This window comes from Myotis lucifugus, unplaced genomic scaffold (assembly GCF_000147115.1).
Source record: "Myotis lucifugus unplaced genomic scaffold, Myoluc2.0 scaffold_66, whole genome shotgun sequence".
In the NCBI taxonomy this organism is placed as follows: domain Eukaryota; kingdom Metazoa; phylum Chordata; class Mammalia; order Chiroptera; family Vespertilionidae; genus Myotis; species Myotis lucifugus.
The window spans coordinates 1,442,504-1,467,438 of NW_005871114.1; the positions used below are offsets into that span (position 1 = coordinate 1,442,504).

The window sequence follows — 24,935 nt, forward strand, 5'->3', positions numbered from 1 at the left end:
AAATATTGATCCAACAAATGAAAGCATGACAAAGGGGCTCACAGGTGGGTGAGTGGGAGGCTGCCACAGTGCACAAGTACCTCCGTTAATCAATATCTCTATCAATACTTTTCTGCCCTGCTGGTCCACCCTACAAGAAGGACGGGGAAGAAAGGCCAAGTGGGGAGCAGGAGGAGCAGCTGCAGCCATCTGCCCTGGGGGACCTGCCCCCCCCCCCACACCGGGCATGCATCCCAGCAGCCCCAGCCAGAGCTGGAGGCGTCCTGTGGAGGTGATTTATCCCTCGTGTCACCTGCTCCCCTGCTGCCCCCTCCTTGACTTTACAAAACAGTCCTCACTAAATCAGGGACCCAGCTGTTGCCCAGCTTCCACGGGGCGGGGCAGGGGCAAAGGGGCTGGCTCATTTCAGGAATGAGATGGCACAGAGGGGATTGGGGATTCAGCGTGAACCTTCACAGCAGGGGCTCCAGGACCTGGGAGAAGGCAGGTGCCAGGTATAAATATTTATTTCTTAACAAGCTGGTGCTGAGAAGAGGAGCCAAGCTGGGCTGTGAAACCACATTTAGCCCTGACCTGAATCTGTGCCACCTGGACTCCTGCCTGGTGGGAGGGAAGGGGAGGCGGCTCTGTGAGCGGCCCCAGGGAGTGGGAAGGGTCTAAGAGGTGCCAGGCCGGCTGCTGCTGGGGACCTGGACCCAGTGTCCTGCTGGCTTCCTGTCTCGGTCTTTCAGGAACAAGGCTTTCCACACTCTGCAAAGGTGGGAACCTTCTCAGAGCTGGTGGGAGGGCCTGAAGGTTAATCACAAAGAGATGCACTCTCTGTCCTAACAAGGTCATCTGCACACCCACACATTTAACCACAGGACAAAGGCACTGTGCAAAATGCAAAATGCAAAAAAAAAAAAAGCATGGGCATGCAGCACAGTAGGCAGGCACTTAGCTGCTCACTCAGTCCCTGCCCAGCCCAAGCCTCAGCCCATCTGCCACCAGCAGAGGGGTTGCTTTCTGAGTCCACCACCACCTCGCAGTCCCTGGGGCCTGAGACCTGTGGAAGAGGTCAGTGCCAGCCTGGAAGTTGAGAGGTAGGAATGCAGCGAGATGTAGGAAAATTCGAGAACAATCATAACAATAATAGCGATCATTTATTAAACTAACAACATGCCCAGCCCTGTGCTGAGTGGTTTATAAGCATCATCTTATTAAATCCGTATAATAAGCCTACGCGGTAGGTACTCTCAGCATCCCCATTTTACAGATAGGGAAACTGACCCTTGGGACAATTAAGCAACTTGACCTTGGTCACACAGTGAGTGGCAGGCAAAGTCAAGAATTGAGTCCTGCCCGCCTGAAAGTGAATCAGATACGCTTTCACTCAGCTACCCTGCCTCTGAGTGAACCAGTATCCGGCACAAATTTCTAACCACGACTCCTATTATGGCATTCACCCTGCGCCTTCCTCGGCCCCCCAGACCCTATCCAGGGCCTTTTAGTCTACCTAGGCAGTGTTGTTCAGAGTGTGGTCCCCAACCAGCTGAATCAGCACTGTTAGACATGCAAGTCCTCAGGCCCCAACCCAGTCCACCCTCCAGCCCTACAGCATCAGAAATCCTGGGGGGAGGGCCCAGCCATCTGGGTTTCACCTAACTCTGCAGGTGAATATGATGCAGGCTCAAGTTGGAGGACCATCTCACCAGATAAATGCCTCAACCCTCCCATCTGCCGTTCCCTCCCTCTCCCCTTCCAGCCCTCACTTGTTCTCAGCCCCAAACCTGGAACACTGCCTGCCCTTCATCTTCAGCTGCCTCGTCACTCACCCACCTTTCTGGATCCAACTCAAAGCCAATCTCTTACAAGAAGCGTTCCCTGATCGATAATGATTATGCCTCATGTTTATATAGCATTTTTATCTTTCAAAGACCTTTCACATACATTGTCTCATTTTATCTTCTCAACAACCCTGCCAGGAAGCAGGGAGAATATGATCCCCATTTAACGGGCGAGGAGATGCAGTTGAAGGGGGTGAGGAATCTGCCCCAGGACCAGGAGCCAGTTAGGGGGAGAGCCTGGACTAGGACCCAGGCTAATAGGCCTGGACCAGCGGTTCTCAAAGTGTGGTTCCTGGACCAGTAGCATCAGCTTCACCTGGGAACCTGTTAGAAATGCAGATTCTCGGAGCCCACTCCGGACATCCTGAATTGGAACCTCTTGGGACGGAGCCCTACATCCTCATTGGAACAAGCCCCCCACGTGCTAGGCTAACTGGTGAGGCCTCCTGTCCTAGCCCCAAAGCTCTAGAAACATCTTCCTTTTCCTGGAATGACCTCCATCTCAGCTTCCCCAAAATGACTGTGGTCAAGTTCACACGTGAATTTCTGCCGTCTCCTACGGCTGTCACACACCTATGTTTGCCAGCTTAGTGTCCCCCCAATACATTGAAGTCAGGAAGTAGGTATAAGTGAATTTTATAAATATCCTAATTTCTAGCAGAGTGCATCTCAATTTACTTAGGCTTTAATCGCACATTTCTGCATGAAATTGCTAACAGCTGGTAGGGTCAGGAGCCGTGACAGTGATGGTGACTTTCCCCTTTGGCCCCATTCATTCACTGTGTACCCAATCATTCCACCCACGTATGCCAAGCTCCTGTGATGGGCAAGAACCTTTCACAGTTCTCCCCTAACCATGAAGCCATGTTGTAAAGCCATGCATTTCAAACTTCCGTGTGCATAGGATCGCCTGGGGGTCTCGTGAAATGCAGGTTCTGTTTCAGCAGATCTGGGGGGGCCTGAGAGCTCTAACATGGGTGTGGTCTCAGATGACACCAGTGCTGCTGTTCCAGGGACCCCTTTGAGTAAAGAGGTTTGTAAAGCATCGATTCCCAGGTAGCAGGAGAGAGACCCGGAAAACCAAAAACGAAAGGGTGTCCAAGGCCCCAGGGAGCAGCATCGCCACCTCCTCCAGCGCTGTCCCCTGGCATGCCCTGCCTCGCATTTTACATTCCAGCACCACTAAGCCAACTGCTGTGGGTTCCCTACATACATCATTCTCTGTCTCGTCTCTGCCTGGAAGGCTCTTTCCCCTCCACTTCACCTGGCTGATGCTCCTCTTAGAAAACCTTTTCTGAATTTCCAATGACTAGGTGCCCTTCCTCTGGGGTAGGAGCCCCTCTTCTGTTACCCAGGAAATCTTGTACACACTTTCTCAATCATATACATATGATGATGCCTACGGTAGCGTGGGCCCTGATGCCCTCATTGAAATGGACCCCGAGGCCAGTGACCTCTCCTGGGGCATTCTGGGGCTGGGGTCAGCAAGTAGGCAATACCAGGTATTTATATTTTTATATATAAATAACATTTATATATAATTGTATGATTCTTGATGTGTCAGCATCCCCCAGGACACCCTGAGGTCCTTTGTTGGCCTCACCCACCAAGTGGCTCTTAATTAGCTTTCCCGGAGAAAATGGTCCCAGAGAAGAGATAAAGTCAGTGACCGGTTAGTTGGAACGGGGTTCTGCCCATGGGGTCTATGGGTAAGAAATAGAAGCAAGCGGGAGAGTTGAAAAGAGGGGCTGACAGAGCACACTCTTGTCTTGGACTCAGCAGTTTTGTGTGTATGGCTTGCCTTTAAACCCGACTGGAAGCAACCTAAGAATGAAGACTTTAAGTGCATAGAGCAGAGCGCCTTGCATGTAGTTAGAGCTCACGAAATATCTACTATCTGATTAATTGGAGGGAAATGTTGAAAGGGGTGAGAGGAAAGCTAGAAAACTGATTTCGAAGCTGTGTGGGTCTCTTGGGGGAGAGGAGGCATCCAGTGGAGAAATAACACCATTATAATGATGGGCAGAACAGACCGTCTCATCAGCAGTGGTGCGGACTACAGACGAGAATGACTACGGCAACAAGGAGCGTGCAAAGGGAAAGCATTTGAGGCCGTGTTATAAAGGCAGAAGCAGTACAATATGTCTTTCTGTATAATGTGGGGAAGACAAAGGAACGGAGGAGGGAAGGAGGACCCCTGCGTATCCGAGCCTCCCGTGCTACCTAGAGGAATGAAGAAGTATAGGGTGGGCAGGGGGAGGGAGATGTCTCAGGAATTTGCTTGTCATCTTGGCTGGAGTGAGCTTGAATGAGAGAGAGAGAGAGAGACTGAGAATAATGGGAACTGGTAGATCAATCAATCAGCAAATATTTATTGAGCAGCTACCCTGGCTGGCAGCTGGAGAGAGCTCAGCTGGAGGGAGGCACATTAGAAAATTGTCTATAAAAAGGTGGTTTGGGGGAGAGGGAGAGATGTGTTCTTCTGGAACAGGATAGAGAGAAGGAGGGTGGCTTTTTTGTGGGACTCCAGGGGCATCATGCCCTCTGTAGCCTCCGTGAAAAGCACTCTGGCGTCGTGCAGGGCACAGCCCGCAAGGCCGTTGCACACCAGACCCGGGGAGAAGAACCCCACCCCGTAAAAGAGCTGTGGTCCTGCGAGAGGAGGGGGAGAACTGCTTTCTGGGGGGAAGACCTCGATGAGCCCAGATGGGCCTGCTCACCTCCTTCCCTTCCTCCTCAGGGCTCCGGACGCTATTCTATCTACATCGCCAATTATGCCTACGGTAATGTGGGCCCTGATGCCCTCATTGAAATGGACCCCGAGGCCAGTGACCTCTCCCGGGGCATTCTGGCGCTCAGAGATGTGGCTGCTGAGGCTGGGGTCAGCAAGTATACAGGTATGCAGAGTGACATGGGAGGCTGCGAGCCGGAGGGGTCGGGGCTGGGGCTGGGGAGGGGCTAGTTCATCAGAGACCACAGGAGCAGATGGGTGGGTGTCCCTGGGGAGGGAGGATGAAGATTTACTCCATCCCTCCACCCGCAGAGGGCTCCTCCAGCAGTGCCTCTCCACGGGCTGACGAGATGCCTGGCAGGTGAGGGCTTTAGGGGGCCCCTTGGGGCACAGAGGACACAAGGTGTGAACACCGTAACATCACCTGTCCTTACAACCTTCGCCCCGTTCCCTGCTGTGACCCACATGACGGGTGAACAGGTTCTGCAGGAGAAAACGGGCAAGTCACAAAGGCTGAGGTTGAAAGCATTCTTTATTGCCAAGCAGCAGATGAAATTATTTACTCACACATAAGCAGCCAGGAATTGAGTGCTAGCTAAATCCCTGAGCTTCAGCTGGGTCCCGTCTCGGATAACTGGGCTCAAAGAATTGTGCTCTTGTTCCAAAACCTCTCCCACACTTTTTTGGAAGGCAGGCTCCCCCCGCCTTGTTCCCCCCTCCACCCCCATCTTTCTGGATGGGGGGCCAATTGTCAGAGTCTCTGACAGGGAGATCTTTCTAGGGAAGGCTGTTTTTCTAATGCCAGCACGGCTGCTGACTAAACTCTGACAATCTGCCAATAGACTGCTGATGGCAGAGCCATCCAGTTCCTGTTTTGGGTGCCAGAAATCAGGAAGCCAGAGTTGTGCACAACAACTTCTCACGTGAACTCCAGCCTCACTCACACCGCATCCGCCCTCTGGACGGAGAAATTCTCTCATTGGTCGACCTTCCCAATATAGCCATCCCCGTCTGCACCACAGACTTCCAGGGTGGCAGCCTGCCTGCATCCGAATCCTGGGGCTGGGAAGACACTGGAGGGTCATTTGGGCTGCCCCACCCCCTCTGCTTCCAGACACCGGGGTGGTGGCATAATCCCACTCTCCTACCCAGAAAGGGTTGTCACAGCCTCCCCCGAGTTTATGATGCCTTCCTCCAGCCAGCTTTCCACCTCGGTGAAAGGGGGAGATGGATGTCGGCCTGTCTGACAAAGTTTGTGGGAACATATGACTAGACAATAAAATCGTCTGCACAGCTCAAGCCCGGCAGAGCCCTCCAGAGCTCCGCACGTGGATGTGCAGAGGAAAGGCTGAGTGTCAGTAATAAACTATGTTTTCCCGGGAAAAGGAATAAACACGCAGGAGCTTCAGCCTAGATTTGTACAATCTGTTTTCCGGAATAGGTCCCAGTTCTGCGCACTGGGCTGGCTTGGCAATTAAGTGCCTTGATCTGCAGGAGGAGGAGGGTGGGCCAGGGAGATGTAGCACTTGAAAATGACGAGATGGAGGGGCGGCGAGGTCTGGGAAAGGGTTCCACACAGAATGAAAGAATTCAGGAGGTGCTAGCCGGGTTTGAGCATGAAGGGGACATTGTTCTCGCTGGCTGGGCTGGCAGAGGCTGGCAGGAACCGAGGAGGGGGAAGGAGGGGACCAAGAAGAGACAGCTGAGGAGCGGGGATGGGGGCGGGAGCACCAGCCAACTGTGCCGGGCTGTGCTGGAAGGACCGGGCAGCTCAAGGAAGGGACGGCAGCTTCTGTGGAGCACACAGGCGGGCCGGGGCAGCTGGCGTGCCCAGAGGACACGTTAGAGCAGCTTTGCAGACCTCCAAAAGCCATTTGGCTGACAAGAACGTATTTGGCCCACCAAGTTACTATTATGTCTGCCCGCCTTCCGCAGCCCACCCTTTCCCTGTCTGCCAAGCCCCCCAACAACTCTACCCGGCAGGCCCTGTTGTCATTCCGTTAACAACTCGTGGACATCTGGCTGGAAAACGAGCCCTGAGCACCCCCCTGAATCCCAGGAATGGACCCCAAATGTAAGGACCACCACCGCAGCCCAGCCTGATTGCCGAGGCTCTGGCACATGGCCAGTGCCGTGGGGCTGGCAAGGGGTGAGGAAGCAGGCAGTAGGTGCAGGGCCCTGAGCTGGCTGGGAGGGTAGCAAGCCACAGCCAGCTGTGCAGTCAGGGAGCCGCAGGTCCCAGGAGCCAAGCCACACAGCCCCCATCTGCTGGACAGACCTCAGAGAACTTCCCGTTTTACAAAAGAACAAACGGAGGTCCCCGGGCAGAAGGGACTTGCCCAAGGTCACACGGGAGGGTGTAGAGACACTAGCAGTTACAGCCCCGCCCCCACTGGCTGACCTTTCCGATGACCTCCAGCTTGAGAATCCTGCTCCAGCCTGCAAGACAGAGGGCTGGGGAAGGAGGAAGGCCCGCCCCCAGGGGAACACAGCCCCAGGGACTGCCACTCAGACTTTCATGTGGTCCCTGATTTTTGTGGCTGAAGCAGCCGCCTGGCCTGGGGTGGCCAGGGCAGCAGGGGGAGGCCCAGCAACCAGGTCAGCCGGCCGGGTGGTGGCACTGCCCGCACTGGCTGTCCGGCTCCTCTGGAGGGGGAGGGGAGACCTCTCCAGACTGTCTCTTCTGCGGGCGGCTGCTGCTCTGCTGGGTCACAGTGCCATCTAGCGGCCAGCGTGCCTGCTCTCGGGGGATTTGGGGGACTCGAGGGCCCCTGGAGGGACATTAGGAGAGCCAAGAGTGCACCCCATGGCTTCTGGTTCGATGAGAAATCCCAAGCCCTGGCTTCCTCAGCTGCTCACAGCTTCTTGGAGCCTGGGCAGTGCGGGGAACTACCCTTCATGGGAATCCTGAGTTAGTTCTCCCCATCACAGAGGCTGGCATGGAATCCAAGGAGGGGGAAGGTGGGGACTAAGAGGTCAGCACTGCCTCTGGGGCCCAAGTGACCTTGGGCAAGTCTCTTAGCCCCTGTGAGCACTCTGAACTAGCCATCTAACAGCTGCCAGGACAACATCTGGAGCCAGAGGACCAGGTGCAGATCCTGCCTCCACCATGTCCTTTCCAGGCAGCAGTGGAGGCAGGATTTTACCCTCTGTGGGCCTCAGTTTTCTCCCCCGAAAAATGGGGGTGTTGTGAGAATGAAAGGAGGTAAACATGGGACGTGCCAGGCACCGGGCCTAGCACACAGGCCGTGCCCACCAAGTGTAGCAAACAGCAACACACTGCTCCCCTGAAGTTCCAACAGTGATGCGAGGACCCTCTGTTGCGCATCTCCTTGGCGTAAGGAGCACCATGCTGGGCACAGGGTGAAGCACAAAGCCAGCAGGCCAAGCCCTTGCCCTGGAGGCATTCTCCATGTGTGCCCAAGCCCCCCAACTCTACCCTGCAGCCCCTGTTGTGAGAAAACGAGGTGCCCAGCCCTGGGCACAGACATGGGCCTCTTTATCCCTGTCTCCATCCGAATCCATCTCTTCCCTTTTTCCTGACCCTGCCTCCCCTCCTCCCCCCAAACTCCACCCCTCCCCAGGAACTCTGCATTTTGGCCCCACCCTTTAAGGGAGCATCTGTCCGGGCTGCAAGGTGGTGATTAAAGAAGCCTTAAAAGAAATTTGGAAAGAAAATGAAGGTGGATTTATGGTGTTGGGTGGGGAATTTCGCTGTTGGCTGGGAGCAGTGCAGAACAAAGCGAGGGCAGGTCTGATTTATAGGAAGTCATTATTGGAGGAGACGGAGATGCCTAAAGCCCAGCTGAGGCCTTCTGGCGGGTCCCCACCAGCCAGCTCTGGAGAGGTGACCAGGGGCAGCAGAGCGGGGGCCGCCGAGCCTCCCAGCTTCCCGGGGGGCGGGGGGCTCTGGCCTTGCAGCGGGAGTGCAGCCAGATCTGACGACCAGGGACAGTCTGGGCTGGAGTGACAGGCCCCTCAGCCAGGGCCCGGGAACCCTGCCAGGGGTACCCAAAGCCCTGAGATACACAGGCTATCAGATGCATTAGATGATTGACAAGAAGGGACATCACTTTTTTTTTTCCAAAACAAACACAGATATGTTATACAATACAAATGCAATTTGGTACACGTTTTCTTTAGCTAAAATAAGAGCCTTTAAAGAAATGTCAAGCCTGGCTACAGAAATACAGATGGCTCCTCTGCCAAGAGGGAACTTTAGCAGAAGGGTTGGAGAGAGCACTGTGGGAATAGCCTAGGCTCGGGGGCACCCAGACACGGGTTTGAACTGTGATCTCTTGCCTGCTGGCTGCTGTCATGCCTCCCTGGGCCTCCGTTTCCTCACCTAGGCAAGGTGAGGTGAGATGAAACGTGTACAGTACCTGGTACGCAGGACTGAACAACAGGTTGCCAGCGGAGCGACTCCTGCCACTCCTTTACCTGTCCTCTCTCCTGAAACAGCTTCTTCCAGCCCCTCACTGCCTGGGGTGGAGGGGGGCAGCGCACAGTGAGGATCAGCATCCCTCCTGCAACCACCCGGTGCCCCCGGTGTAGGAATCCCAGCAGACAAATGCTGGAGCCTGTCCTCCTGCCCACCTGCCTCTCAGCATCCTGCAGGGATGGGCAAGGACTGGGGACGCAGCGGGAATGTCCTTGTCTAATGCCCTGTTCACTGGTCCACTCGGAACCCTGCCCAGCATCTGACAGCTCACGGAGGCTCCGGGGGAGACAGGCAAGTCTAGCACCAACACAGTGTGTTTGCGTGTTAGAACTTTCAGGAAATTTAGGGTGAGACTCTGTCACCATCCTGCCCTTACCCTCACCCCTCCTTCTCCAACACACATACATGCACACTGCCCACTCCTCCACGCCTACATCTTCTAGCACCTTTGCTACTCTTTTACAATGTCTTGGATGTGCTTGGCAGCCTGTAAGCCTTGGCGTCCACCAGCATCATATTCCTATCAAGGTCTCAGCAGACTGCTCTCACACGTCCAAGTTCCTTGGTGGACAGGCCTCACCCGAGCCTCATGGTGCCCAGTCTAGATGGGCCCACGATTCTACTCCCAACCATGTTTATCCTGCAGCCCAGCCTGAGGGATGCACTGAGGAGGGAGGTGGAAGGAGCCTTGGAGATTTCATCCCCCCACCCATTCCCAGGGAGTGGGACCAAGGTCCGGAGAGCACACTCCCAAGTTCCCGTGGCCAGAGAGGGTGCGGAGGCGGGGCAAGAACCTAGAGTCTTTCCCTGAGCACAGAGTCCCCCTGCCTCTCAGTCCCCTGGTCCTCAGTCCCGTAGTATGGGGCAGTTCAGCAGCGCACACCCTCTCCCCCCAAACCTCTTTCCCTTCCTCACCCCACAACCCTACACCCTGGACCCCCGTGTGCTGACCCAGATGTGGTCTGAGAGGTGGATGACCTACACCCCAATAGGACTTGAGTCTGCATCACCCAAGTACAGGGTTCAGAGGTTGAGGGGTGCAGTTTTTGAGGGTGAAGGGGGCTCAGGCCCAAAGAGTAAATCATCAAAGGGGGTGCCAGAATGTGGCAGGAGGGAGAGGGAGCCGTGGGGACACATTTTCCCGTGACTCCGCCTCTCACCCCGCCTGGTGGGCAGAGAAGCCTTCAGGAAGGGGTGGGCAGGGAGCAGCATCCACACCCAACAGCAGAACCAGGAGAACTTGGAAGGGACCTTACTCACCCAGCAGGTGGGAAATAGTCCCAGCTAATGACTGTGTGGCACCTGGCATTTTCCCGGGTACCTTCCAAAACCCGCTGGGACAGCCCTGACAAAGACTATTATTATCATGATCAGTCTTTCTCTTGTGAGAAAACGAGATGCCCAGAAAGGCCCAGTGACGTGCCCAAGGTCACACAGCTCGAACTTTCTGCCCCTCAGTCTTTCCCACCAGCAGTGCTGCCTCCCAGCCCCAACGGGGAACTGCTTGTCCCCAAGAGGACACCCTGCCTCCAGTAGATAAGGACTCACGATGTCAGGTAGACATCAGTATTGGGGCACATTCTCCTAGGCCAGATAAAGATGCTCCTGACTGCCCTCTGGGCGGCCCCATAACGTGTGTGCAAAACCTTAGGAATCGGGGACAGGGAGGCGTGACAGAGGAGGGGGGAGGCTGGGGAGGAGGGAAGGTCCAGGAAGAAGATATTTGCTGAGTAAGGGCCTCTGTCATTGACCAGGCCGGGAGTGGGAGTGTCAGGCTGCACTTGGGATGGATAGATTTTATTGGTTTAAAGGAGATTTACATGATCGACCTGGGAGAAGTTTCCCCTGCGGCACCAGTGTGGGGTACAGACATCTGGCTGCCCCTGCCTCAGACCCCAGGTTTCCTCCCCGTCCCCCCAACCTGAGGCTGCTGGAGCCAGTGCCCAAGAGGCCAGCTCCCCCAATGTCAACTCACCTGCTCCCAACTGTGCAGCAAACTTGCCAAGGAGGAGTTGTGGGTAACATCTCTGTTATGGCCTGATTGCCATGGCAATAAATTGTCACTAATTAGTAGTGTGGTTACCATGGCAATTTTCTAGTAATTACAGGTTACAAATGGTGGAAGGCTTCAACCCAACCCAATTAGTTAATTAGAAAGATTTAGAAATTTGTCCAAGAGGGAAATAACCTGCTTTGTAGAAAATGAAGGGAATGTGTCACAGCTTGGGAGCCAGAGGCGGAGAGGAAATTGGAGGATGCTGGGGGAAGAAGGATGGAGTTATGGCGGCAAGTCCCGGAGCCCCACCTGGAATTTCCAGGGGCTCCGGCAAGGCCTGCTGCGGGGCTGGATGGAGTCTGGCAGGACCAGGGCAGGGACAGCTGCCAACAGCCACTCAGCAGCTCCTCTGAATGGGCAGCAGCGGTGCCCAGGTTGTGGCCCAGCACCCCTCCCACTGGCTTTAGGAACGGCTTCTGAAAGCTTCCCGCCCCGCACTGGGGCTCTCCTAATGAAAAGCACTGGCCGCATCTTGAATGATGTTCCCCAGCAGCGTCGTGGACTTAGTGGCTTAATTTTTATGAGGCTCGGGCTCTCTTTGAGAGCTAATTAGATTACCCGGGAGGAATGGGGAGGCACCAGGCCCGTGTCCCCAAACACCGGCCTGTGGTTAGGCTCCCCCTATGTGCCCAGATGAGAAAGGCCCACTGATTTCCTTCCGGGGCCTCTCTCGGAGAACAGGAGGGGCCCGGAGACCAGGAAAACCCACATCCTCAGCGGGCACAGTCGCCTTGTGGAAACTTCTGCTGCACCCAGAGGCAGCAGGCAGGGAGCGCCTGGCCCAGCATCCCTCGTGTCTGCCTGAGCTCTCTGTTGTTCAAAACAAATCAAGTTCTTCTGATTCCCGTGTAATTATTCTGCACTGAAAAGTCCTTCATTTTAGCACTTCTGACTTCACTGTGCGCAGAAACCACCCTGGGTCCTGTGGGAATGCAAGGCCTGACCATTCTGAAACCTGCATTTCTAACAAGCCCCTGGTGATGCCCCCACGGCGGGTCCGAAAGCCTGACTCCGAGTAGCAGGGTGGTAGGATTCACAAAGACCTTCCACGTAGTTCATCTCACCTGATCCCCTAAAAAACCCAGAAGCAGCAAAAGCAGGCCACACTATTCCCATTTTGCAGATGAGGGAACTGAGGCTAAAAGTGTAACGCAAATTGCCCAAAGTCTTGTAAAAAGCCACGCTGGGGCTAGAATCCATGTCCTGGTCCTGGTCAGGCTGTTTTCTGCATGGTATTTCCTATGTTTTGGGTGTGGTTTTCAGGGCTTTTTTTGAACCCCACCAGTTGGGGTGGTTTGTTCAAGATGTCTAAAGATTGGACTTGTTGACATGGGTAGCCCAAATTTGATCTTGGAGACTTCAGATCTTAATGCTGGCTGGCTTGATTTCTTTTTTTTTTTTTTAAATATACTTCATTGGATGTTTTTCTTTTAAACTAAAGAAACAATTCTTGTTAGAACAAGCTAAACAATATAAAGACATTCACAAAAAAGGCCAACCATCATTTTTTCTTCCTTCCCCAAATTTGATCCCACCCAGTAGCCAAGGTGGCTCAGGGTGCAGCTTTTCCCACTTTTCCCACACTCAAGAACAAGTTTGCACACACATGTTCAGAAAAATCATGTATTTTCCTTTTTTTTTTTAAGAAAAGTAAGATCACACAATACAATTACTTGGCAAATTGCTTTTTTTCCCCTTTTAATCCTTACCCAAGGACATGTTTCCATTGATTTTTAGAGAGGAAGGGAGAGAGAGAGAGGTGAGAAAGAAACATCGGTCAATTGCCTCCTGTACACTTCCCAACTGGGGGATTGAACCTGTAACCTTTTGGTGTACAGAACGAGGCTCTAACCAACTGAGCCATCCAGCTAGGGCTGAAATGCTTTTTGCTTAAAAATGTGTCAAGGGCACTCCTCCAAGTCCATACATATGGATCCACACCGTCTTTTTAGTAGCTACAGAATGGTTCGCCATATGGGCGTACCGTAATCCAACAGCCAGTTGCTGTTGATGGACATGCAGGTTGTTCCCAGTCGCTCACAATGTCGAACAAAGCAGGGTGAGCATCTTGCACCGATAGCTGGAGCCTATTCCCATAAATTCTTAGAACAGGAACTCGCCCCACATCTGTGTGACTTGGGGTGTGGGTGGGGTGTCAGGCATGGTGAGAGCTGGGTTTAGGGATTGTGGTAAGTCAGCCATCTCTCTGCTCATGGACTCATCCTTTAGCACAGGGTGACTTGGTCTTGCTCCTCACTTGCCTCAACATCCGTGTGGCCACCCTCCACATGGGTTTGGGGGACTTCAAGCCCTGATCTGGGCTCAGGGAAGCCTCTGGAAGGCTCTCCTGAGGCATCGCAGTAGGCCTCACAGGCAGCCAGTCCTCCACACAGAACGGGCGCTGCTTCTGCCACTGACTGTGGTCCATGTCCTCTCCAGGGGGCCGGGGTGTCAGCGTGGGCCCCATCCTCAGCAGCAGTGCCTCGGATATCTTCTGTGACAACGAGAATGGGCCCAACTTCCTCTTCCATAACCGGGGTGACGGCACCTTCGTGGACGCAGCTGCCAGCGCTGGTAAGTGTAGCTGCTGCTCTGTGTCCCTCGGTCCCCGGACCCATAGGGACTCTGGGCTGCCCCGCCCCCTCTAGCATGACCCACAGGCCTCTGAGAGAGCGGGACAGTCATCCTCTGCCCCACACAGGGGAACGCTGCTTGTCATCTCCAATTGCACCCCCCCCCGGCCCCCGCCATGGTTCAGGCCACAGGGGTGTTTGCTGCTGGAACTCCTGATTACTCTCCATTTTCCGGCAGCTTGAATAGACCCATGTCCCTCTGAGCTCTGCTTAAGTCTCAGCATCAATTCCCCTCTCTCCATGTCCCCTCCCCACATGTACCCTAAGCATTCAGTTCAATCCAATAGCTATTTATTGAGCTCCTGCTAACCACCAGGCTGGTGCTGAGCTGGGGACGCTGACCTGAATGAGGCTAAGGCCACCATACCCACCCTATCTCACACACGCACACAAGGCACTGCCATTCTAGCCGGGGACGCAGACAAAGACACGAATAGCTCTCATAAGAAACAGGATAAAATTCACTCAAAATCAGACTCCAGGCTTCCAGTTAGTTCTGCTTCCCTTTCTCCCCCAGGGCCTTGGCACCTGCTGTCCTCTCTGCCTGAGGTGCCCTCTCTCCCTTCTCTATCTGCAGAACTCAGCTCGCGTGTTATCAGGGAAGCCTTTCTGTGCCGCCCGGCAGGGATTGGCACTCCCTCCTCTGTGTTCCCACTGCCCTGGCATGTAGCGCTCACTCAGGCTCCTACGTTGCTGTAATAATCTCTGTGTCTACAGGACCGGGCTCTGTACTATTCATTCTTGACGTGACGCTCGGCCTGTAGTGGTCACCCAGTACATTTTGCTGAATGATAGAATGGACACAGTAACAGTTGATGGATATAATCAGTCTGCCCTCCAGCCACTTCCCCCTGCTCAGGCCCTCCTGCCTTGCCCATGAATGGAAGATTTGCCTTCCCCTCCTTCTTGGTGGCCTAGGGACAATCCCTGGCCTCCAGAAGAAGGGGTGAGCAGGGACCTAGAGTCATAGATCAACGGTCTTACAAGCTCCAGCACCTGCAGGAGCATCAGATCCCTGCATCTGTGCCAATCCATAAGAGTACCTCTCCCCAGCTCTGCTCAGAGTTTCCGTTTTGACCACTACCCCCCCCCCACCCCCCACCCCACACACACACTGGTAGCTGGTCAGCTCCCCATCCTGCCTCTCCCTCTCCTTCCAGGCAAAGCTAAAGTTGGAGGCAGCTCCCCTGGCCTGTCTTCCCCATCAGCTCACCCCTCCTAGAGCTGTACACTCTGGCAGCAAATTTTCTCATTGCTGAAAAGCATAAGATGAAAGTGAGGTGGTGGTGGAGAGAACCTAGAGGATTTGATAAGGTGTTAAAGAGATGGAAGCAGAGGTGAGCCAACGAGTTGGAGTGGGAGAAGGTAGCAGGCGGGAGGAGAGAGGAAAGGTGCGAGGCGCCGTAATTGAAAGTCAGAATGATTGCAGGGGTTTAACAAGACATGTCAAGAGGGCATTCATCACCCAAACAGATGCTGCTGTGAAATGCAGCCGGTACCGATTATTCCCGTGAAAGGGAACCAGCTCCTTGTCAAGGTGCCTCGTAGGTAGGAGAGAAATGGGCCAACACAAAAGGCCACTGACGTTAGGGCTGGGGGTTCTGCAGAGAATTAATGGGTTATTAACCCGAGAGGCTGGAGGCCACCCCCATTTCTTTGCAAACCCTCTTTCTCAAGCTTGGCTCTCCCTGCCTCTTCCCCCACATCTCCCACCCCCACCCTTCAACCCTCTCCCCCAGAGGATGCTCAGCCTCCAAGGCCCTTGGGTGGGCGGCACCCCCCCTTCTCCTGGCTCCCGGCCTCAGTTTCTCTCTGTTTGCAGCTGGCAAGAGCTCCCTGTGTCCTCGGGTCTGTGATTCCCACTCCCCATTATATTGTCCTGTCGCCTGCCATCTCTGACGGCCTGATGACCAACAGCAGTTTGTCCCCCGAAAGAGTCAGCGTGGGTATTTAGAGCCGCATCCACCATCTCTCAGCTCCGGGCTTGGCCCGAGGGAACGTGTCTGCCTTGCGCAAGCCAGGTCAGGCCGCCTGGGCAAAACCCCCCTCCATCCTCCCCCAGAATCAGCTTTGTCCCGCTGGCCACTGGCAGATTCAAGGGCAGCATGAGCAGGTGACATTGGGCACACCAGCTTCCGCCCCCAGACCGCACAGGGCACGCTGTGGGCTTCTCTGTCATGGTGCGGTCTTTCCTCTGCTGTCACCAACATCCCCAGTTGCCTCCTGGTGAATTATTTATGCCTCTTTATTTATTCAGTAAGTATTTACTGAAAACGACTAAGTCACCACAGGCACCGAGACAGATGCCGTGTGAACGCAGGTGAGTACGAAGGCGGTCTCTGAGGACCAGGAGGAAAACTGACCCTAAGCAAGCAAAGCCCAGAGGAACGTGATTATGCGTGTGATCTGCACAGCGAAGGAAAAGAACGGGGGAGGGGGCTGTCGGGGAGAAGACAGTGGGTGGAAGGGCTGTTCTCATGGGAGTGACCAGGGAAGGCTCCCCTGAGGAGGTGACACGGTGGCTAATCGCAGAAGGAAAACAAGGGAGCCAGGGACCCACGAGCCAGGAAGAGAGCATTCCAGGAGGAGAGACCAGCTTGAGCAAAGACCCAAGAGCTAGAAAGAGCTTGGTTCATTTGAGGAACGAAAGGAACATGGGATGGCCAGTGCTTATGAGTAAGAGGCAGAGAGCACCAGATAAAGACCAACCAGGGTGGGCGGGGACCTGTCCTCCCCACCCCCCCCCCACCCCCCACCCCCCCCCCACCCCGGCAGCAATTTGAACTTGACCCAAGAGTACTGGGGAGCCACTGAGAGACTTAAGTGGAAGAGTGCTGGTCAACTTAATGTGTCCAAGTGGTAGTATTGGGGTGGCTGGGGAGAGCTTCAGTGCTCCAGAATTTTCCCGAGTCTCCCCGAGGCTGCCCCAAAACTGAGTAAAAATAATGTGCCTGCTGGGCAAATGATGCTTGAAGACAGGGTTCTGATTCCTTCGCAGCTGGACGGCCGTCCCACCTCCCACCCGCTATGGAAAAATTCTGAGACGTGCAACTGTGTCTCCCCATCCCAAGGGGCGGGGACAGCAAAGAGCCACCTCCCTTGTTGCTCATCACAGAGCCCCTGCGAGGTTCGTGTCTCTGGAGCCACAGGGGCGCTGCCCTGAGGGTTCCTGCCTTTCCTCCCAGGTGTGGACGACCCCCACCAGCACGGGCGAGGGGTGGCCCTGGCGGACTTCAACCGCGACGGCAAAGTGGACATTGTCTACGGCAACTGGAACGGCCCCCACCGCCTCTATCTGCAGATGAGCGCCCACGGGAAGGTCCGCTTTCGGGTAAGAAGGGGCCTCTCTCTCCGCCACCCAGCACTGAGTGGCCCTGCAGGTCCTGGGATGGCAGCCCCGCCTGTGCCGCCCACCGGGCAGAGCCTGGGAGTGGGGTGGGGAGCCACAAGGAAGGTAGCATCTGGGGGACAACGATGGACTCTAGCCCTGGCTGCTGTAGCATCTCTAGTGGCCGGAGCAGAGAGAGCCAGCAGCAGAGGAGGGAGGGCAGCCCCCCAAGGTGGGCAGAGCAAAGGAGGCTCTGGGTGCGGCAGAAAACCCCGTCTGTAGCCCCTGCCTGAGCTTTGCAAAATGAGGTCCCGGCCAAGGGTACAGTGGGGAGTAGGGGTGGAGGAGGTTGAGGCCACAGATCCAACAGCTGCCCCCGAAGGACAAATGGCAGAGGGTGGGCAAGCCTCTCTACTCTGTGCGCCCTCTCTGAGCTGTCAGATAGACGGGGAGGCCACGAATTCTGTGCAGGTCATGGAGGTGCCACCAGCCTGATGAGCTGGAGTTTGGGGCTTTCTCGAGAAGGGTAATGAATGGCTGAAGCTGATCTTGGGGAGTCAGGGTTGCCCTGGAGGTACCCGGGTCTTGCCAAAAACCCCTAAGGGAGTGAGAAAGTTCCAGCGTTTACCTGAGGTTCCATGGTCCCAGGGAAGTCTCTAGGCACCTGTGTTGGGGTGACTTCCGCCAGCTCCCTACCCGTAGGCAGCCACCCTGGGGTGCTCAGGCCCAGCTGCTCGCTCCCTGCAGAGGCTGGAGAGCCAGCTCGCTGGGTGGGGAGGAGGTGTGCCCTGAACTCGGGCCACTGATCCTGGGATGTGGATGATTTTTATTCAGCTTTTTGTTCTAACTCAGGTTCTCAATCAGTAGCAATTTTGACCCCACCCGAAGACACTGAGCAATGTCTTCCCGGTTGTCACCAATGGGCAGAGCATGCTGCGGGCACCTAGTCTGCAGAGGCCGGGGATGCTGCTCAATGGCCTGCAAGGCACAGGCCAGCCCCCCAGCGAAGAACGGCCCAGCCCTAGTATCAGTGCCGAGAGTGACGAACCCTGCCAACCCTCTGATGGCTCCTCCCCAGAGCTCACAGGAGCAATAGTAATAATAATAATAACAACAGATGCCACATTTATCAAGTGCCTTCCATGGGCCAGGAACTGCACAAAGCACTTTACATACATTATCTTGGAAGCCCAGGCGTCCCGGGGGTCAGCCCCACGGGGGCTATGCAGGTTTCCATCTTTACAGGATCAATAGCATCATAACGAGTTGGAGATACTGAGTCCTCTTTGTTCCCCGGCTCTTAAGGCCCTGCGCAGCCCTCCCTGGCCAGCTGGCCGGGCTCTTCATCAGCCTCGTTACTGAGCTGATGGGGAAGCCTCCCTCCTTGGCCTCCCCACAGCAGGCAGCTCGCCAGCAGTCCCAGGCCGCTCACTCCTGCAGCCAACGGAGAGAGCCTGCGGTACGAGGCCCAGGGGCAGGCCTAGGCGAGGGGCAGAGGGGCACTCCCAGAAACACCACTGCCCTTCCCAGCCCTCTCCACGTGGGCCCTGGGATTCAGGCAGCACTCCTCCTATTTCCAAGGCAAACCCCACACCTAGGACCCTTTCCCAGGCCCTGTCCACACTTTAGGGTCCCAGCTGGGCTATCCAGAGCCTGGGGTCCCCCTGAGCCATGGACAAGCATCTATGCAACCTTCCAAAGCAAATGTCTTTTTAAAAACGTCAAAAGACGCCCCAAGAAACAACATAATCAAACAGAGGCAGCAAAAATGCAACCGAAGGCAGCCTCTGCCCCCTTCCATGAGGCTGAGAGCAGGAGCAAGGCCAGGACAGGCTGCCGGAGACCTAGCCCTGCCCGCTCTGTGCCAGCCATTTTCCACGCAGCCCTCGAACCCGGGCCACTGTTACTATTCCCCGATGAGGAAAGTGGCATCCGACGGGTTTAGTAACTTGCCTTAAGATCACACAGCTCGTCAGCAGGGAAGTCTGGATTCCAATGCACAGCCCTTTTCTGTATCCACCCCGCTTCTGACTCTCACAAGGAGGAGTAAGGACGTGTACTAGAAAGGGCACAGCACCTGGAATCAGACGCCTTGGCTATGGCCCCACTTACTAGCTACGAGTATGGGCTCTCCAGGACTCATTGCCTCACCTGTGAAATGGGAATGCTAATGTCTGTGCTTCCTCGGGTGAGGGTGAGAAGGCTACATGTGATAGCAATCAGGAAAAGCCCAGTGCTTCACTGATGTGAATTGGAACTATCCCTCTTCCCTCCTTGTTCCACAAGCAGCCTGAGATTTCTGTGGTCCTCAGCACAGGCCCCCAGGTCCCTTCCCTGGGAGGTGAGAGAGGAGGCGTTAGGTCGAGCTGCCTTATCTTGGTGCATGCACACCCACACAGGGGGACAGTCGCCCTCTCACCCGCTCCCATCTCCCACGTATCTGTCTGCTGACCTGAAGCCTCTCTCCTCCCAGGACATCGCCTCACCCAAGTTCTCCATGCCCTCCCCTGTCCGCACAGTCATCGCCGCCGACTTTGACAACGACCAGGAGCTAGAGATCTTCTTCAACAACTTCGCCCACCGAAGCTCCTCAGCCAACCGCCTCTTCCGGTAGACGCTTCAGCGAGGCTCATGCCCACTCACCTTTGGCAGCTGGGGGGTCAGGAGGAAGGTGCAGGACTCAGAAGGGGCGTCCCAAGGGCTGAGGTGGAAGATGGTACCCTGATGAAGGAACAGAGAGGAGGGAAGAACAGAGACTGAGCAAGAGGTTGCAGGCATGGAGGGTGAATGCTGAGTAACAAGCGGGCCTCCTGGTGGGGGGGGCGGGGGTGGATAGTGGGCAGAAGGATATGGCCCAAAGTGTGCCCAGAAAAAAACACAAAAAGCGGTTACAGAGTCAAATCTGTTTATGCTTGAGTCAAGCAAATACAGGCAGGTGTGTTTTTTACTGCAGGACTTCTCAGAGCCTTTAGCATGACCATAAGTATTTTTACTTCCCAAAAGGTGGATAAAATATTCCAAATAGATTTGACCACAAAACACTTTTTTCAAAGATTTTTCTCTTGGGATTGGTGCTCTGCAAGACATCCTTTGGGAAATGCTGGGTGAGACCTTGATGGTAGACGAGTACATGAAGTGACCGAGTGAAAGAAATCTGCAAGCATCTGGGCATTGTGCCTAGGCAGGCAGGACTGGGTTTGTGGAGGCAACACTGTCTAAGAGGGGTCCGGAGAATGTTGGCATTGGGTCACCCAGAGTTCTTACTTAAAGTAGAAGCCCAGGGGCCACCTCGATCTCCTGAATCAGAATCTCAGGATGCCAGAGTTCTTACTTAAAGTAGAAGCCCAGGGGCCACCTCGATCTCCTGAATCAGAATCTCAGGATGTGAGGCCCAGGAAGCTATATATATATATATATATGATTTCAGAGAGGGAGAGAGAGATAGAAACATCAATGATGAGAGAGAATTACCAGTCGGCTGCCTCCTGCACGTCCCACACAGGGGATCGAGCCTGCAATCTTGACTGGATGTGCCCTGACCCGAATCAAACCGTGACCTCCTGGTTCATAGGTCGATGCCTAACCACTGAGCCACACCAGCCAGGTGGAATCTCTAGTTTTAACAAGTGCATTAGGCATCAGGCATAAAGTTTGAGAACCACTATTGGGGAACAAGCCTCAGAACCAAGATGGCCCTGTCCCTGGTATGGAACATGCTAATGGGGCTCAGGACCAGGTGTGGAGAAAAGGGTAGGCCAGGGGCCTTGGATTCAGGAAATGGGTCAGATCACCTGCTGGGCTCCCCAAGGTCCCATCCCCTCCTCCAGGAGGGCCCCAACTATTAATAAAAGGTGAGAGCTGTGACTAAGTGCATTTAAAATATAAGTATTAACAAAGCATCAATCTTTGGCTGGATGTAATCACCCCCCGGAGGCACCAGATTTACTAATTAGGTGCCTTGCAAAAAGCTTATTCACAACTTCCAGATTAATTGCGGAAGATCAATTACTCGTTAACAGAGACACTGCTTTCCTTCTCAGGCTAATAAAGTGTCACTTGCCAGGGCCCCTGATCACCAAGGAGCCCAGTGCTCTCATCTCTGAGGTCCAAGAACCCAGACGCCTCCTCTACCCACCGGCCTGCCTGCCCGGCCCCCCTCCCAGCCTCCCTCTGGGCAACCCCAAGGGCCGGCTGGCACAGGGCTGTCCTCAGTGTCACCACGCAGTTGCCCCATGAATTCATGTGTTTGAGTCTCTACAGCAGCCATGGAAGCCACTTTCCAGGGCCATGGCTGTGCCCCAAATCCCCTGGCAGATGGTTGGGTCTTGAGCACCCAACTGAGGCCCCCACGCAGCTGGAAACTGGAAATCTAGCCCCGACCCGTCCCTGTCCTGAATGGAACATGGTCTCCGTGTAGGAGGCACTGGAGCCTCAAAGCTGCTTGCGTCAGCAGGTCCTCCAGCAACGCTCAGGATGACCACGGAATGCAGCACCCAGACCGGAAGCTTCATGAGAGCACAAGGGGCCCTGTTAATAACGGCAAGACAGCAGGCACTGACTGGATGTACACGCTCACACCACTTACCCATCTAAACACGCCTCTGATCTGTTCTCATCTCTCCACCCTCTGCCACCCCCACTCTCTCCCCTAGGGATTCCTGTGCCCACCTGCAGCCTTCTCCCTGTGTCTAGTCCTGCAGAGCAAGCAGTTGAAAAGGCAAATCTGGCCACACCCCTCTTCCACTTGAAACCTTTCAGAAGCCTCCTCTTTGGCACATCCCACACCTACCAGCTTTGTCCCCGGCCTCCACACTCCCACTTCCCCGTTTACCACTAAGCACCAGGCACCCCCAGCTTCTCTCCGTTCTGGGCTGTGCCAGCCCCGGACCCTCATGCTGCCCACACAGGTGTGCACACAGCCAACACAGACAGAACCCCTGCAACCCAAATGCCTCTACGTCTGAATGCCATGGACTCACTCAGGATGCTTGTCTCAGCTCAGCCCTTCCCCTGGGAAGCCTGCCCCAGTTACCCAAACCTGGATGAGCTTGCCCAGCTCTGCCCTCCCCTCGCCCCTCTCCCTGTCGGCCTTCGGCACTCTTTCTGCATGAGGTTTCCTGTGGTCATGGGTCCTGAGCTCTTCCTCCCTGATGCACAGCATAGCACAGGCCCCCACGCCGTGCCCAGCACACACACAAGTTGCTGCAGAAGAACTTGTTCAGCGAATACATATATGCAACGGAACTGCTGGGTTTTATCCTCAGGAACCCTTACCTGCCTGGTCACCTGAACCGAGGGGTGCCTCTGCCCAGATGTGGCGGAGTCGGCAGGACCCAAGGAGTCAAAGGGACAGGGGGTGTTAGCAGGCCGGGGCATACACACCTCCAGCAGGTGCGCACACAGCCAAGTGCACCCAGGCACGCTGCTCACAGGGACGTCAGCACAGACGCCCCGTGTGGATGGAGGGCATCACTCAGGGCATCTGCTCACCCGACAGGCACCCTGCAGTTGTACCAACGCTCTCTGCCGTCCACACCCCATAGGCTCCAGCTCAGGGGACTCAGTCCCCTCCTGAAAGCACTGGCTACATCGCAGCCCTCTGGTGACTCTGTGATTTGGGCGGACAACAGTCACCTGCAGTGTGTGTGTGTTGGGGGGGCGGTAATTAAGAACCCCCCTAGCCCCCTGTTTGCCCCCAGATTTGTCCCACACATGTAGAGCACCCAAGGCTGGGAGCATCTAACAAGTGAGTAAAATTAGAGAAGAAAGCTCACGGCCATCGGCAGCAGCCAGCTCCGTGGAGAAAGAGCAGGACTTTCACAGTGGACTTTTCTGGAACAAATATTACTGTGATTCCGAGTCAACACAGAACCCCTGCAACCCAAAGGGCCCCATTTCCTCCCTTTGCCTCTGAAATTCATCTGTGTATCCCACAGACGTGTGCTTGGAGCGCTCTGAGAGCCAGACACGATGTTAGATGCTGTGGGAGATGCAAAGATGAATAATACATGGTCCCAGCCTGCAAAGAGCTCGCAGTCTAACCGGGGAGATAAGACACATTCATACAAAGCTTTAACACAAGGCAGGAAGTGATAAAGGCCAGGCAAGTGATAAAGGCAGAGCAGAAAGGCATTGCCTCTAGCGGGACGACCAGGGAGAACTTGGAGGTGACCGGGGGGCGGGGGGAGCATTTGAGTGGGGTTTGAACCCTGGGTACCATCCAGAACTTGAAAATCCAGAGCCACTTAAAGGAAAGGGAAGGTCATTTGAAGGTAGCTGTGCCCTTGTCCCTTCCCCATCCATCAACTGCCTTCCCCAGGCTGTCTATACCTCATCCATTAGAAAAGGAAAAATCCATTCATCACAAAGAAAATTCAAAACCAGGAAGGGAACAGGCAGGGTTTGGCCAGGGCCTTGAACCAAGAGAGGCCCCGTAGGCATGCAGGTGGCAGCCCCTGCACAGTGGGACCCGCGATGCTCCAGGGGCCGAGACTGGAGTAAGAAGTAGGTCTCTAGGTCCAGGTGCCGACTCAGGCCTCCGCAGCTAGTTACTCACCCATGAACAGCCTGTCTCTTCTCCTACAGCGTCACCCGCAGGGAACACGGTGACCCCCTCATTGAGGAACTCAATCCTGGCGATGCCTTGGAGCCTGAGGGCCGGGGCACAGGTGAGGGCACCTCAGGGCTCAGCCTGCATTCCCCTATCTCAGTGCTTCCCATTGTCTGGGACGAGGGAGGGAAGGATGAGGCAGCCAATCCCACTCTGAGGGCTAAGACCCTAGAGCAGGAGCAAGAGTGGAGAAGGGGGAGCCCCTGAGAGTGTCAGGCAGGAAGCAGAGGAGAGGGTGGTTCATTCTCCCGGTCCCAGGGCAGCTGGGGGCGGGGCCGGGCCGAGAATCTATGGGCAGTAGGTTCTCTGGCGATGCCTTGCGAAGGGGATAGAAAGGAGGGGCTGGGGTCCTGAAGTCTAGCCCCTCCCCTCTTGGCACTCAGCCTGGTGTCAGAGACAGAGCGGTCTCAGAAAGGTACTTGGTCTGGGCCTTGTTCTCCACATCCGTAACATGGGGCCAATTACATCTGCCTTCTCACCTCTGGAGTAGTGAGGACCCAAGGAGACCATGTGTATGCAAAGACTTAGTAGATTGACGAAAACTGTGCCAGTATCACAGGCGTATATAACACAGAGGCCAGAAAGAAGTCCTCGTGGTCTGAATAATTAGTACCCCCCATTCCCGTGCCGAAGCCCCAGGGAAGGAAAGGGAACCGTCTTCCGTGAATTCCTAGCGCGAGGTGGCTGACAGAAAGGGGAGGGCGGGGGTGGCAGCCACAGTCTCAGGCCCAGCACCTCCCCACTCGGCTGCCCCGGGGGTCCCCCGGCCGATGGCCAGAGCGCAGTCCGTGTGTTGCAGGGGGTGTGGTGACAGACTTCGATGGAGATGGGATGCTGGACCTCATCTTGTCCCACGGAGAATCCATGGCTCAGCCGCTGTCCGTCTTCTGCGGGAATCAGGTGTGCATGGACTGGGGGACCCACGGAGCCCAGCCTGGGGTGGTCCCCTGGGCCTAGGGTGGAGGAGGGCAGAGGAGCCAGGGGTCCATGGCAGGAAATGGACAGCTGGGGCCTGGAGGAGGCAAAAAACTCCCAGCAACATCGTAAACCCCCCAGAAGGGCTGCCTCCCAGGAGAAGCCCTCCGCCCCTCTGCCTTCCACGGGCACTTCACAGACTGGTTTTCCTGAGTCTATTGACTTTCCCCCCCCGCTTCTCCACTGTTTCTCTTTCAAACTTTAGCCAACCTGTCTGCCTCGCTCACCTTCCTGCCGGCCGCCTCCTCTCTCTTTCCTCTGCCTCCTCCTTCACGTCTCTCTCTCTACGTCTCTGCCCTAAGTTCCTGCTCCTCCGCCCACCCCGCTGACGCCTG

The 24,935-nt window shown here is 55.3% G+C and overlaps 1 protein-coding gene across 1 annotated transcript in view; it reads left to right on the top strand.

The window, feature by feature from the left end:
• Nucleotides 1-24,935, top strand: part of CRTAC1 (cartilage acidic protein 1) — a 116,084-nt gene that overhangs the window by 76,388 nt on the left and 14,761 nt on the right. The window contains exons 5-10 of the mRNA XM_023754827.1: nucleotides 4,567-4,723; nucleotides 13,494-13,628; nucleotides 16,873-17,018; nucleotides 19,489-19,625; nucleotides 23,601-23,683; nucleotides 24,425-24,525. Coding sequence (XP_023610595.1) covers nucleotides 4,567-4,723; nucleotides 13,494-13,628; nucleotides 16,873-17,018; nucleotides 19,489-19,625; nucleotides 23,601-23,683; nucleotides 24,425-24,525 — 759 coding nt within the window. The remainder of the gene's footprint in view (nucleotides 1-4,566; nucleotides 4,724-13,493; nucleotides 13,629-16,872; nucleotides 17,019-19,488; nucleotides 19,626-23,600; nucleotides 23,684-24,424; nucleotides 24,526-24,935) is intronic.